Source organism: Haemaphysalis longicornis, unplaced genomic scaffold (genome assembly GCF_048455015.1).
Source record: "Haemaphysalis longicornis isolate Haplotype H1 unplaced genomic scaffold, Haemaphysalis longicornis Haplotype H1 scaffold_8, whole genome shotgun sequence".
Classification (NCBI taxonomy): Eukaryota; Metazoa; Arthropoda; class Arachnida; order Ixodida; family Ixodidae; genus Haemaphysalis; species Haemaphysalis longicornis.
In genome coordinates, this window is record NW_027526445.1 from 68,620,163 (window position 1) to 68,633,267 (window position 13,105).

At 55.6% G+C, this 13,105-nt stretch overlaps 1 protein-coding gene and 6 non-coding genes across 7 annotated transcripts; all 7 read left to right on the plus strand.

Annotated features, from left to right (window-relative positions):
- The first annotated feature begins 69 nt into the window (after window positions 1-69).
- LOC144148326 (uncharacterized) lies at window positions 70-1,433 on the plus strand. Its single transcript, XM_077679877.1, has 2 exons — window positions 70-1,340; window positions 1,418-1,433. The coding sequence occupies exons 1-2, from the start codon at window positions 643-645 to the stop codon at window positions 1,431-1,433; spliced, it is 714 nt and encodes a 237-aa protein (XP_077536003.1). The 5' UTR covers window positions 70-642.
- A 2,913-nt stretch (window positions 1,434-4,346) lies between these two features.
- LOC144150312 (U2 spliceosomal RNA) lies at window positions 4,347-4,545 on the plus strand. Its single transcript, XR_013318496.1, has one exon. It is a non-coding gene; the product is annotated as a U2 spliceosomal RNA (small nuclear RNA).
- A 1,387-nt stretch (window positions 4,546-5,932) lies between these two features.
- On the plus strand, window positions 5,933-6,123 carry LOC144150278 (U2 spliceosomal RNA). Its single transcript, XR_013318473.1, has one exon. It is a non-coding gene; the product is annotated as a U2 spliceosomal RNA (small nuclear RNA).
- Window positions 6,124-7,510: 1,387 nt separating this feature from the next.
- LOC144150279 (U2 spliceosomal RNA) lies at window positions 7,511-7,701 on the plus strand. Its single transcript, XR_013318474.1, has one exon. It is a non-coding gene; the product is annotated as a U2 spliceosomal RNA (small nuclear RNA).
- Window positions 7,702-9,088: 1,387 nt separating this feature from the next.
- On the plus strand, window positions 9,089-9,279 carry LOC144150280 (U2 spliceosomal RNA). Its single transcript, XR_013318475.1, has one exon. It is a non-coding gene; the product is annotated as a U2 spliceosomal RNA (small nuclear RNA).
- A 1,387-nt stretch (window positions 9,280-10,666) lies between these two features.
- LOC144150281 (U2 spliceosomal RNA) lies at window positions 10,667-10,857 on the plus strand. Its single transcript, XR_013318476.1, has one exon. It is a non-coding gene; the product is annotated as a U2 spliceosomal RNA (small nuclear RNA).
- Window positions 10,858-12,244: 1,387 nt separating this feature from the next.
- On the plus strand, window positions 12,245-12,435 carry LOC144150283 (U2 spliceosomal RNA). Its single transcript, XR_013318478.1, has one exon. It is a non-coding gene; the product is annotated as a U2 spliceosomal RNA (small nuclear RNA).
- The last annotated feature ends 670 nt before the right edge of the window (window positions 12,436-13,105 follow it).

Sequence of the window (13,105 nt, forward strand, 5' to 3'; positions counted from 1 at the left end):
CTAGGTATATTACCTGACCCTCGGGGGCTCTTTTGAGAGCTCCTGACCCTCCTGGACGAGCTACAACGCCTGGAAATGGACCTGCTGCCCTCGGACCCCTCGGACCTGCTGCGCTGCTGACCGGCCGCCATCTTGGAAGCGCCGGCCGCCTGGATCGCCTCTTGGATCGCCGCCCGGACCCTCTTGGATTCCTGCTGCCCTGGAGGACCTGCTGCTGTTGCATGGGCATGCTATTTTGAAGTGTTGTGCCGCTGCATGCCTGCATGGTTGTTTTGAAGTGTCGCGATGCTCTAGTCATGGATTCTAAAGTGTTGTGATGCTTCTACCTGCCCATAAGGCATGTTGTTTTGAAGTGTAGTGCTGCCACATGAATGCATGGTTGTTCTGAAGTGTTGCGATGCTTTAGTCATGAATTCTAAAGTGTTGTAATGCTTCCACCTGCCCACATGGCGCACCCTGGCGCTTCGGCGATGCTCAGAGTGTAGTGTCAAACACACACTTTGAAGCAACCGTCGCTGGTGCCAGTCTTCGCACCACTTCTGCCCAGAGCGGCCGCCGAACCTCGGCACTGCTCGCAACAGCTTGCTGCCTGCTCTCAGAGGCAGAATGACCAGGATCAGCAGAACCTGATGAAGCGCCACAATGGCAAGCGACAGGGCGCCAGTTGCGAGGCGCCGCAACAGCGGGATCCCGGTACCCACTCCGCGGACCCCTGAAACCCCGCCCACTCCACCGCCAGATGAGGGGCACCAACCTCGCAGAGATGGAGATACTCTCTTTATCTCCTTTCCAGCCCCTCAGCCTTTCAGGTGCACAGAGGCGGGCTGCACGTCAGCATACTCTGCTGCTGCATGGACGAACAGGCGTCAGTCACTGCAGAGGCACCTGGAAGGAGACCACGGCATGCGAATTCGCCGTACGGTCAACGTCTGTGCCCTGTGTGGGGACACGCTAGGTGCAAAGCCCACAACGCACCCCTGCCTGGCCAATGGGAGGGCTAGCGCAGCCCCCACACAACAACGATTCCAGTGCACTGACTGCACGTCGTCCTTCCCTTCTAGGAAGGGCTTGCACAACCACACGCTTTGGCACAAAAAAGAGGAGGCCAAGCGACAGCGTGCAGCCAACTCACAGCAAAGCACCACCCCAGGAGATGACGAGGGGCAGCCGCCGGCACAAGCCACACCGGCATCAGGCAGCACTGCGAGCCGGCTGAACGCCCAAGCTCCCAGCAGCCCAGAACCAGGCCTTGGGGAGGAAAGCCAGACGCTAACCCCCCACCAAAGTAACACCCTTGCCTCGCAGGCCACCGGGGACTCCACTCCTTGCCAGTCGGACCGGTCTGCCACACCCACCCAGCTGTTCTCGCAGGAATGCCCCAGCATGGGAGGGAGTCCGCAGATCGACGACAACGCAGGAGGGGAGGAGGGTGAAGGAGACAACCCAGCAGCCGCGCTTGTCGATGACAGCTCTGTTCTGAAAGAACACACGAAAAAGCTGCAGCGCGTGCTCAAACTGGAGCCAAATGACGAGGCCTGGGACCAGTTCCTTGAGGTTCTCGAAGACGCTATGACCACAGTGGCAAGCACTGTCAAGCTGCCCACTACCACAGGGGAGGGAAGATCCCGGCGCGAGGTCAACGCCGCAAATGCACAGCAGATCCAGACTCTGTACCGTCGCAACCGCCGCCGTGCGGTCCGTCTGATCGCTGAGGGCCCCTCCCAAATGTGTCCAATCCCGCCGGGGGAACTGCAGGAACACTTTTCCGCAGTATGGGGGAACAAAGAGGCAGATACAACACTGCTGACGCAGCGACTGCCAGCCCCAGGGGAGGTGAACATGACCCCACTCACAGCAACAGAAGTAGCGGCAAAACTCCGCCGCTGTGAGAACACTGCCCCCGGCAACGACCGACTTACCTACCACCATTGGAAGTCCGTCGACCCTGAAGGTTGCTTCCTGGCAGTAGTTTTCAATGTCTGCCTGCAACATCGTCGAGTTCCGGACTGCTGGAAGGTGTCCCGCACGGTACTCATCTACAAGAAAGGCGAGAAGAGCGATCCCACAAATTGGCGGCCCATCTCCCTTGGAAACACTATCGCAAAACTGTACGCCGGATGCCTTGCGTCCAGGCTGCAGGGGTGGTTGTGCGACCATGGGGTCCTGTCGCAATGCCAAAAGGGGTTCCTGCCACACGACGGGGTGTTCGAGCACAACTTCGTGTTGCAGGAGCGCCTTGACGCAGCGCGTACGGGGGGGGCTGACCTATGCGTGGCGTTCCTCGACTACGCAAACGCCTTTGGGTCCGTGGCCCACAACGCCCTCGTTGAAGCGGTTCGAGGCGCAGGGGCTGGAGACGCCTTCACCAGCATTGTCCAGGACCTGTACAAGGACAACTCCACCGCCATCATAAGCGAAGGAGGAATGACGGAACCAGTCAACATCAACGCTGGTATCCGCCAAGGGTGCCCACTCAGTGGCCTCTTATTCAACATGGTACTCGACCCAGTGATCAGGGCAGTACAGGGAGGTGAGCGGCAGCATAAGATCCTGGCTTATGCAGATGACCTGACCCCGATAGGCAGCAGCCCAGCAGAACTGCAAACACGCATCAACGTGGTAGCTGCACTATCTAAAAAGCTGGGGCTGGAACTCAACCCGAGGAAATGCCGCACCCTCCACATGTCTGGGCAGACCCCCGTGGGAACCAGGCCCACCACGTTCAAAGTCGGTACCGAGGAGATACCGCACATAGGCGACTTTGAGAGCCATGCTTTTCTTGGCCGCCCTGTTGGCTACAGGGTACTACCTGACACGGCCTGCGTAGATGACGCAATCGCCCTAGGGAAGCGCCTCCTCACGTCAATGCTAGCCCCCTGGCAGAGGCTGGACGCCATCAAAACATTCCTGTACCCGGCACTGAACTTTGCCATGCGAGTCGGAGCCGTGGGAAAAGAGGAATGGCGTCGCCTCGACGACACTCTGCGACCCCTCATCAAGCAGACGCTGTATTTGCCTGCCAATGCATCAAACAAGTACCTGTACGGCAGCGCAGGTGCAGGAACTGCGGGGATTCCAGAGGCAGCCGAAATCAGTGACGCATGCCGCATCGACGGCGCGTTCAAACTGCTCTCCTCACCAGACAGCGAGGTTCGCGACCTAGCACTGCAGGCGCTGACCAAGGTGACGGAACGAAGGCTGCGGCGACCAGTGACGGAGGAGGATATGGAAGCCTACCTATCGGGCGAAACGGAAGGAGACTTCCGGGCCACAGCGACCCAAGTCCAATCAGTCTGGACGGAGGCACGCAAAGCCTCACGACGCATGGGAGTGGCCTGGGAGCTCGGACCAGAGGGGGCGCGGATCACCTGTGGAGACAAGACAATCTCGCCCAAACACAGGCACCAGGTGGTCCGCACCTTGCGAGGCATAGCAACAGCAGCCAATGACCGAGCATTGCAGGAGCAACCCAGCCAAGGCAAGGTGATGGAATGTGTCGCCGCCGACCGTGCCAGCGCACACTTTATGCGGTCCGGTAGGTACACTAGATTCGCCGACTGGCGTTTCGTCCACCGAGCCCGGCTGAACCTGCTGCCCCTCAACGGCGCGCGCCCTTGGGCCTCCGCAGCCGACCAGCGGTGCAGAGCGTGTGGCTACCAGCAAGAAACCTTGCCACACGTCGTCTGCCACTGCATGGTCCAGAGCCAGGCCCTCACACGTCGCCACAACGCCATCGTGGACCGCATCAAAGCGGCCGCCATGCCGCGGTTCACGGTGAGCCACGAGAACCGGCCGGTCGGAAACTCGAGCCTGAGACCGGACCTGGTACTGGTTCGAGGGGAGGAGGCCATCGTCATCGATGTAGCCTGCCCCTTCGACAACCGCCGAGCTGCGTTTCAGGAAGCTCGACGGGCGAAGGAGGATAAGTACGCAGGCATCAAGGAGTACTTGTCCCGGCGCTTCCAGCGAGTCACGGTGGAGGCGGTCATCGTCGGTGCCCTGGGGTCCTGGGATCCAGAGAACGACCGGGTCCTGCGCCGCCTCTGCAGCAAGAGCTACCTGCGGACCATGAAGCGCCTGGTCGTCAGCGAGACCATCATGAGGAGCAGGGACGTCTACGCGGCACATATTGCTGGGAAGCGCTAGGCGCCTCATTTTTTTTTTTTTTTTTTTTTTTTTTTTTTTGTATTGTAGATAGTGTAAATAGCTTTTGTATAAACTCTTTGACAACCCTTTATAGGCACTTATAAATTGTATAAATTCTTTGACAACCCTTTATAGGCACTTATCTTTCTATTTTTTTATTTCCTCTTATTTTTATACTGTATACGTTTTAAACATGTATAATTTAAATCATTTGCACCATCAAATGCTATGAACATATAATAAAAACTCTGTTCTTATCAGCTTAATATCTGATACGAGTCCTATTTGGACTCAAGATATTAAACTAATTTTTGCCATTTGGCGCCGTGAAGGGGCTTGCTCCTCCGGCGCCGCGGGTTGTCCCGGCGTTGCACTGCTGCCGGGTTCGGCCCAAGACCCCCTTCGGGGGGCTGTAATCAAATCCAAAATGAGAGAAACAACCACTATAGGGAAAAAAAGCACTGCACGCTGTGCGCCGCGTTTCGCGACATTCTCTGGCGCTGTGTTCAAGTTCATTTCTCGATACACCGCCTGGTGCAGGCGACGCACTGCTGCTTTTCGGTGCCGTGGTGTGTTTGCGGTGGGTATTTGTTTCGTATACATCGTGTTATATATAAAACTCGGAAATGGCGTCCAAAACAACTACGTGCGTGCATGCGTCTGCTCGCAGCGCGCAAAGTACCACAACGGTAAATACAAAATGATCGCTGCAGTAGGCATTGCTTGCCATACATAATGCTTCGCTGCTGTGTCCTATACTCGAAAACACTCTATCTCTCTCTGTCACACACACACACACTCTCGCTCGCTCGCTCGCTTGCAGCGTCTGAAGCGCTCGCGCAGTTTAGAGGTCAAGCAAAATAAGTGCCGATGCTTGCGCAACTGCCACGGGCTGACCCCTGTACCGCACTGGCAATGGGGCCTTTCTCCGTGTTTGAGGACTACTTTTACGCGATCGAGACAATCTGTTTATACAGGTGCGGCACGCGCGCACACAGACACACAGCTAGTTGGCCCCGCATCTTTTCCGAGTGCTACGAGTTGTGCCGCGCCTCCGCCAGATGGCGCCACGGGTCCCGCGGCCGAGAGAGAAAAGCGCCGGCCGCGTCTCGTCGCTGCCACCGCTCTCGCCTCCCCGAGCAAACCGTCCCGCACCAGTATCAGGTCGACGCCATAGAAACGCGTCGGATCTCCGCAATCGCTGCCCCGAGCGCCTTCCTCGACTAAAAGAAGCGTGCGACCTGGCTGTGCACTGCTTTTTCCGCCGCCACCAAGACCTTGCAGCCGCGTGTGCTCCGCATATCGCCGTTGGAACGCGCGTGCCAACCCGTGCCGACACCCTGGGCCGCTCGTCGACATGTTCACTCGGGTTGCGAATGTTTTCCTTTTTTTTTTTTTTTGTTTGTTTGTTTTTTTTTTTTTTTTTTTGCTTTTCTTAATGGGTTGGCTGTTGTCGATTTTTGTGCTTTGCTCACGATAAGCGACGCGCGCTGCGCCTCTCTGTCGTGTCTTAACGACTTTCCGCAATCTCGTTTCACTGTGCACGTTCGGCGAGCGCGTTTCTGCTTGCGACAAGCTTTTTTGCCAATCGCTAGCTGTCGCGCGCGCGAGGAACGTGCAGAAACCTATAAACGCGTGCCCGCGAGCCTTGCGGTGAAGCTCGATGCGCGGCGACGGCCGCCGCGGAGCGAGTGTCGGCTCTCAATGTTTGGGCTCGCCTTGTGGCCACCATTTTGCTCGTGCTGTCTTTGCGCGTCGGAGACTAATTAGAAATTTGATTAACGTTATCGCTTCTCGGCCTTTTGGCTAAGATCAAAGTGTAGTATCTGTTCTTATCAGCTTAATATCTGATACGAGTCCTATTTGGACTCAAGATATTAAACTAATTTTTGCCATTTGGCGCCGTGAAGGGGCTTGCTCCTCCGGCGCCGCGGGTTGTCCCGGCGTTGCACTGCTGCCGGGTTCGGCCCAAGACCCCCTTCGGGGGGCTGTAATCAAATCCAAAATGAGAGAAACAACCACTATAGGGAAAAAAAGCACTGCACGCTGTGCGCCGCGTTTCGCGACATTCTCTGGCGCTGTGTTCAAGTTCATTTCTCGATACACCGCCTGGTGCAGGCGACGCACTGCTGCTTTTCGGTGCCGTGGTGTGTTTGCGGTGGGTATTTGTTTCGTATACATCGTGTTATATATAAAACTCGGAAATGGCGTCCAAAACAACTACGTGCGTGCATGCGTCTGCTCGCAGCGCGCAAAGTACCACAACGGTAAATACAAAATGATCGCTGCAGTAGGCATTGCTTGCCATACATAATGCTTCGCTGCTGTGTCCTATACTCGAAAACACTCTATCTCTCTCTGTCACACACACACACACTCTCGCTCGCTCGCTCGCTTGCAGCGTCTGAAGCGCTCGCGCAGTTTAGAGGTCAAGCAAAATAAGTGCCGATGCTTGCGCAACTGCCACGGGCTGACCCCTGTACCGCACTGGCAATGGGGCCTTTCTCCGTGTTTGAGGACTACTTTTACGCGATCGAGACAATCTGTTTATACAGGTGCGGCACGCGCGCACACAGACACACAGCTAGTTGGCCCCGCATCTTTTCCGAGTGCTACGAGTTGTGCCGCGCCTCCGCCAGATGGCGCCACGGGTCCCGCGGCCGAGAGAGAAAAGCGCCGGCCGCGTCTCGTCGCTGCCACCGCTCTCGCCTCCCCGAGCAAACCGTCCCGCACCAGTATCAGGTCGACGCCATAGAAACGCGTCGGATCTCCGCAATCGCTGCCCCGAGCGCCTTCCTCGACTAAAAGAAGCGTGCGACCTGGCTGTGCACTGCTTTTTCCGCCGCCACCAAGACCTTGCAGCCGCGTGTGCTCCGCATATCGCCGTTGGAACGCGCGTGCCAACCCGTGCCGACACCCTGGGCCGCTCGTCGACATGTTCACTCGGGTTGCGAATGTTTTCCTTTTTTTTTTTTTTTGTTTGTTTGTTTTTTTTTTTTTTTTTTTGCTTTTCTTAATGGGTTGGCTGTTGTCGATTTTTGTGCTTTGCTCACGATAAGCGACGCGCGCTGCGCCTCTCTGTCGTGTCTTAACGACTTTCCGCAATCTCGTTTCACTGTGCACGTTCGGCGAGCGCGTTTCTGCTTGCGACAAGCTTTTTTGCCAATCGCTAGCTGTCGCGCGCGCGAGGAACGTGCAGAAACCTATAAACGCGTGCCCGCGAGCCTTGCGGTGAAGCTCGATGCGCGGCGACGGCCGCCGCGGAGCGAGTGTCGGCTCTCAATGTTTGGGCTCGCCTTGTGGCCACCATTTTGCTCGTGCTGTCTTTGCGCGTCGGAGACTAATTAGAAATTTGATTAACGTTATCGCTTCTCGGCCTTTTGGCTAAGATCAAAGTGTAGTATCTGTTCTTATCAGCTTAATATCTGATACGAGTCCTATTTGGACTCAAGATATTAAACTAATTTTTGCCATTTGGCGCCGTGAAGGGGCTTGCTCCTCCGGCGCCGCGGGTTGTCCCGGCGTTGCACTGCTGCCGGGTTCGGCCCAAGACCCCCTTCGGGGGGCTGTAATCAAATCCAAAATGAGAGAAACAACCACTATAGGGAAAAAAAGCACTGCACGCTGTGCGCCGCGTTTCGCGACATTCTCTGGCGCTGTGTTCAAGTTCATTTCTCGATACACCGCCTGGTGCAGGCGACGCACTGCTGCTTTTCGGTGCCGTGGTGTGTTTGCGGTGGGTATTTGTTTCGTATACATCGTGTTATATATAAAACTCGGAAATGGCGTCCAAAACAACTACGTGCGTGCATGCGTCTGCTCGCAGCGCGCAAAGTACCACAACGGTAAATACAAAATGATCGCTGCAGTAGGCATTGCTTGCCATACATAATGCTTCGCTGCTGTGTCCTATACTCGAAAACACTCTATCTCTCTCTGTCACACACACACACACTCTCGCTCGCTCGCTCGCTTGCAGCGTCTGAAGCGCTCGCGCAGTTTAGAGGTCAAGCAAAATAAGTGCCGATGCTTGCGCAACTGCCACGGGCTGACCCCTGTACCGCACTGGCAATGGGGCCTTTCTCCGTGTTTGAGGACTACTTTTACGCGATCGAGACAATCTGTTTATACAGGTGCGGCACGCGCGCACACAGACACACAGCTAGTTGGCCCCGCATCTTTTCCGAGTGCTACGAGTTGTGCCGCGCCTCCGCCAGATGGCGCCACGGGTCCCGCGGCCGAGAGAGAAAAGCGCCGGCCGCGTCTCGTCGCTGCCACCGCTCTCGCCTCCCCGAGCAAACCGTCCCGCACCAGTATCAGGTCGACGCCATAGAAACGCGTCGGATCTCCGCAATCGCTGCCCCGAGCGCCTTCCTCGACTAAAAGAAGCGTGCGACCTGGCTGTGCACTGCTTTTTCCGCCGCCACCAAGACCTTGCAGCCGCGTGTGCTCCGCATATCGCCGTTGGAACGCGCGTGCCAACCCGTGCCGACACCCTGGGCCGCTCGTCGACATGTTCACTCGGGTTGCGAATGTTTTCCTTTTTTTTTTTTTTTGTTTGTTTGTTTTTTTTTTTTTTTTTTTGCTTTTCTTAATGGGTTGGCTGTTGTCGATTTTTGTGCTTTGCTCACGATAAGCGACGCGCGCTGCGCCTCTCTGTCGTGTCTTAACGACTTTCCGCAATCTCGTTTCACTGTGCACGTTCGGCGAGCGCGTTTCTGCTTGCGACAAGCTTTTTTGCCAATCGCTAGCTGTCGCGCGCGCGAGGAACGTGCAGAAACCTATAAACGCGTGCCCGCGAGCCTTGCGGTGAAGCTCGATGCGCGGCGACGGCCGCCGCGGAGCGAGTGTCGGCTCTCAATGTTTGGGCTCGCCTTGTGGCCACCATTTTGCTCGTGCTGTCTTTGCGCGTCGGAGACTAATTAGAAATTTGATTAACGTTATCGCTTCTCGGCCTTTTGGCTAAGATCAAAGTGTAGTATCTGTTCTTATCAGCTTAATATCTGATACGAGTCCTATTTGGACTCAAGATATTAAACTAATTTTTGCCATTTGGCGCCGTGAAGGGGCTTGCTCCTCCGGCGCCGCGGGTTGTCCCGGCGTTGCACTGCTGCCGGGTTCGGCCCAAGACCCCCTTCGGGGGGCTGTAATCAAATCCAAAATGAGAGAAACAACCACTATAGGGAAAAAAAGCACTGCACGCTGTGCGCCGCGTTTCGCGACATTCTCTGGCGCTGTGTTCAAGTTCATTTCTCGATACACCGCCTGGTGCAGGCGACGCACTGCTGCTTTTCGGTGCCGTGGTGTGTTTGCGGTGGGTATTTGTTTCGTATACATCGTGTTATATATAAAACTCGGAAATGGCGTCCAAAACAACTACGTGCGTGCATGCGTCTGCTCGCAGCGCGCAAAGTACCACAACGGTAAATACAAAATGATCGCTGCAGTAGGCATTGCTTGCCATACATAATGCTTCGCTGCTGTGTCCTATACTCGAAAACACTCTATCTCTCTCTGTCACACACACACACACTCTCGCTCGCTCGCTCGCTTGCAGCGTCTGAAGCGCTCGCGCAGTTTAGAGGTCAAGCAAAATAAGTGCCTATGCTTGCGCAACTGCCACGGGCTGACCCCTGTACCGCACTGGCAATGGGGCCTTTCTCCGTGTTTGAGGACTACTTTTACGCGATCGAGACAATCTGTTTATACAGGTGCGGCACGCGCGCACACAGACACACAGCTAGTTGGCCCCGCATCTTTTCCGAGTGCTACGAGTTGTGCCGCGCCTCCGCCAGATGGCGCCACGGGTCCCGCGGCCGAGAGAGAAAAGCGCCGGCCGCGTCTCGTCGCTGCCACCGCTCTCGCCTCCCCGAGCAAACCGTCCCGCACCAGTATCAGGTCGACGCCATAGAAACGCGTCGGATCTCCGCAATCGCTGCCCCGAGCGCCTTCCTCGACTAAAAGAAGCGTGCGACCTGGCTGTGCACTGCTTTTTCCGCCGCCACCAAGACCTTGCAGCCGCGTGTGCTCCGCATATCGCCGTTGGAACGCGCGTGCCAACCCGTGCCGACACCCTGGGCCGCTCGTCGACATGTTCACTCGGGTTGCGAATGTTTTCCTTTTTTTTTTTTTTTGTTTGTTTGTTTTTTTTTTTTTTTTTTTGCTTTTCTTAATGGGTTGGCTGTTGTCGATTTTTGTGCTTTGCTCACGATAAGCGACGCGCGCTGCGCCTCTCTGTCGTGTCTTAACGACTTTCCGCAATCTCGTTTCACTGTGCACGTTCGGCGAGCGCGTTTCTGCTTGCGACAAGCTTTTTTGCCAATCGCTAGCTGTCGCGCGCGCGAGGAACGTGCAGAAACCTATAAACGCGTGCCCGCGAGCCTTGCGGTGAAGCTCGATGCGCGGCGACGGCCGCCGCGGAGCGAGTGTCGGCTCTCAATGTTTGGGCTCGCCTTGTGGCCACCATTTTGCTCGTGCTGTCTTTGCGCGTCGGAGACTAATTAGAAATTTGATTAACGTTATCGCTTCTCGGCCTTTTGGCTAAGATCAAAGTGTAGTATCTGTTCTTATCAGCTTAATATCTGATACGAGTCCTATTTGGACTCAAGATATTAAACTAATTTTTGCCATTTGGCGCCGTGAAGGGGCTTGCTCCTCCGGCGCCGCGGGTTGTCCCGGCGTTGCACTGCTGCCGGGTTCGGCCCAAGACCCCCTTCGGGGGGCTGTAATCAAATCCAAAATGAGAGAAACAACCACTATAGGGAAAAAAAGCACTGCACGCTGTGCGCCGCGTTTCGCGACATTCTCTGGCGCTGTGTTCAAGTTCATTTCTCGATACACCGCCTGGTGCAGGCGACGCACTGCTGCTTTTCGGTGCCGTGGTGTGTTTGCGGTGGGTATTTGTTTCGTATACATCGTGTTATATATAAAACTCGGAAATGGCGTCCAAAACAACTACGTGCGTGCATGCGTCTGCTCGCAGCGCGCAAAGTACCACAACGGTAAATACAAAATGATCGCTGCAGTAGGCATTGCTTGCCATACATAATGCTTCGCTGCTGTGTCCTATACTCGAAAACACTCTATCTCTCTCTGTCACACACACACACACTCTCGCTCGCTCGCTCGCTTGCAGCGTCTGAAGCGCTCGCGCAGTTTAGAGGTCAAGCAAAATAAGTGCCTATGCTTGCGCAACTGCCACGGGCTGACCCCTGTACCGCACTGGCAATGGGGCCTTTCTCCGTGTTTGAGGACTACTTTTACGCGATCGAGACAATCTGTTTATACAGGTGCGGCACGCGCGCACACAGACACACAGCTAGTTGGCCCCGCATCTTTTCCGAGTGCTACGAGTTGTGCCGCGCCTCCGCCAGATGGCGCCACGGGTCCCGCGGCCGAGAGAGAAAAGCGCCGGCCGCGTCTCGTCGCTGCCACCGCTCTCGCCTCCCCGAGCAAACCGTCCCGCACCAGTATCAGGTCGACGCCATAGAAACGCGTCGGATCTCCGCAATCGCTGCCCCGAGCGCCTTCCTCGACTAAAAGAAGCGTGCGACCTGGCTGTGCACTGCTTTTTCCGCCGCCACCAAGACCTTGCAGCCGCGTGTGCTCCGCATATCGCCGTTGGAACGCGCGTGCCAACCCGTGCCGACACCCTGGGCCGCTCGTCGACATGTTCACTCGGGTTGCGAATGTTTTCCTTTTTTTTTTTTTTTGTTTGTTTGTTTTTTTTTTTTTTTTTTTGCTTTTCTTAATGGGTTGGCTGTTGTCGATTTTTGTGCTTTGCTCACGATAAGCGACGCGCGCTGCGCCTCTCTGTCGTGTCTTAACGACTTTCCGCAATCTCGTTTCACTGTGCACGTTCGGCGAGCGCGTTTCTGCTTGCGACAAGCTTTTTTGCCAATCGCTAGCTGTCGCGCGCGCGAGGAACGTGCAGAAACCTATAAACGCGTGCCCGCGAGCCTTGCGGTGAAGCTCGATGCGCGGCGACGGCCGCCGCGGAGCGAGTGTCGGCTCTCAATGTTTGGGCTCGCCTTGTGGCCACCATTTTGCTCGTGCTGTCTTTGCGCGTCGGAGACTAATTAGAAATTTGATTAACGTTATCGCTTCTCGGCCTTTTGGCTAAGATCAAAGTGTAGTATCTGTTCTTATCAGCTTAATATCTGATACGAGTCCTATTTGGACTCAAGATATTAAACTAATTTTTGCCATTTGGCGCCGTGAAGGGGCTTGCTCCTCCGGCGCCGCGGGTTGTCCCGGCGTTGCACTGCTGCCGGGTTCGGCCCAAGACCCCCTTCGGGGGGCTGTAATCAAATCCAAAATGAGAGAAACAACCACTATAGGGAAAAAAAGCACTGCACGCTGTGCGCCGCGTTTCGCGACATTCTCTGGCGCTGTGTTCAAGTTCATTTCTCGATACACCGCCTGGTGCAGGCGACGCACTGCTGCTTTTCGGTGCCGTGGTGTGTTTGCGGTGGGTATTTGTTTCGTATACATCGTGTTATATATAAAACTCGGAAATGGCGTCCAAAACAACTACGTGCGTGCATGCGTCTGCTCGCAGCGCGCAAAGTACCACAACGGTAAATACAAAATGATCGCTGCAGTAGGCATTGCTTGCCATACATAATGCTTCGCTGCTGTGTCCTATACTCGAAAACACTCTATCTCTCTCTGTCACACACACACACACTCTCGCTCGCTCGCTCGCTTGCAGCGTCTGAAGCGCTCGCGCAGTTTAGAGGTCAAGCAAAATAAGTGCCGATGCTTGCGCAACTGCCACGGGCTGACCCCTGTACCGCACTGGCAATGGGGCCTTTCTCCGTGTTTGAGGACTACTTTTACGCGATCGAGACAATCTGTTTATACAGGTGCGGCACGCGCGCACACAGACACACAGCTAGTTGGCCCCGCATCTTTTCCGAGTGCTACGAGTTGTGCCGCGCCTCCGCCAGATGGCGCC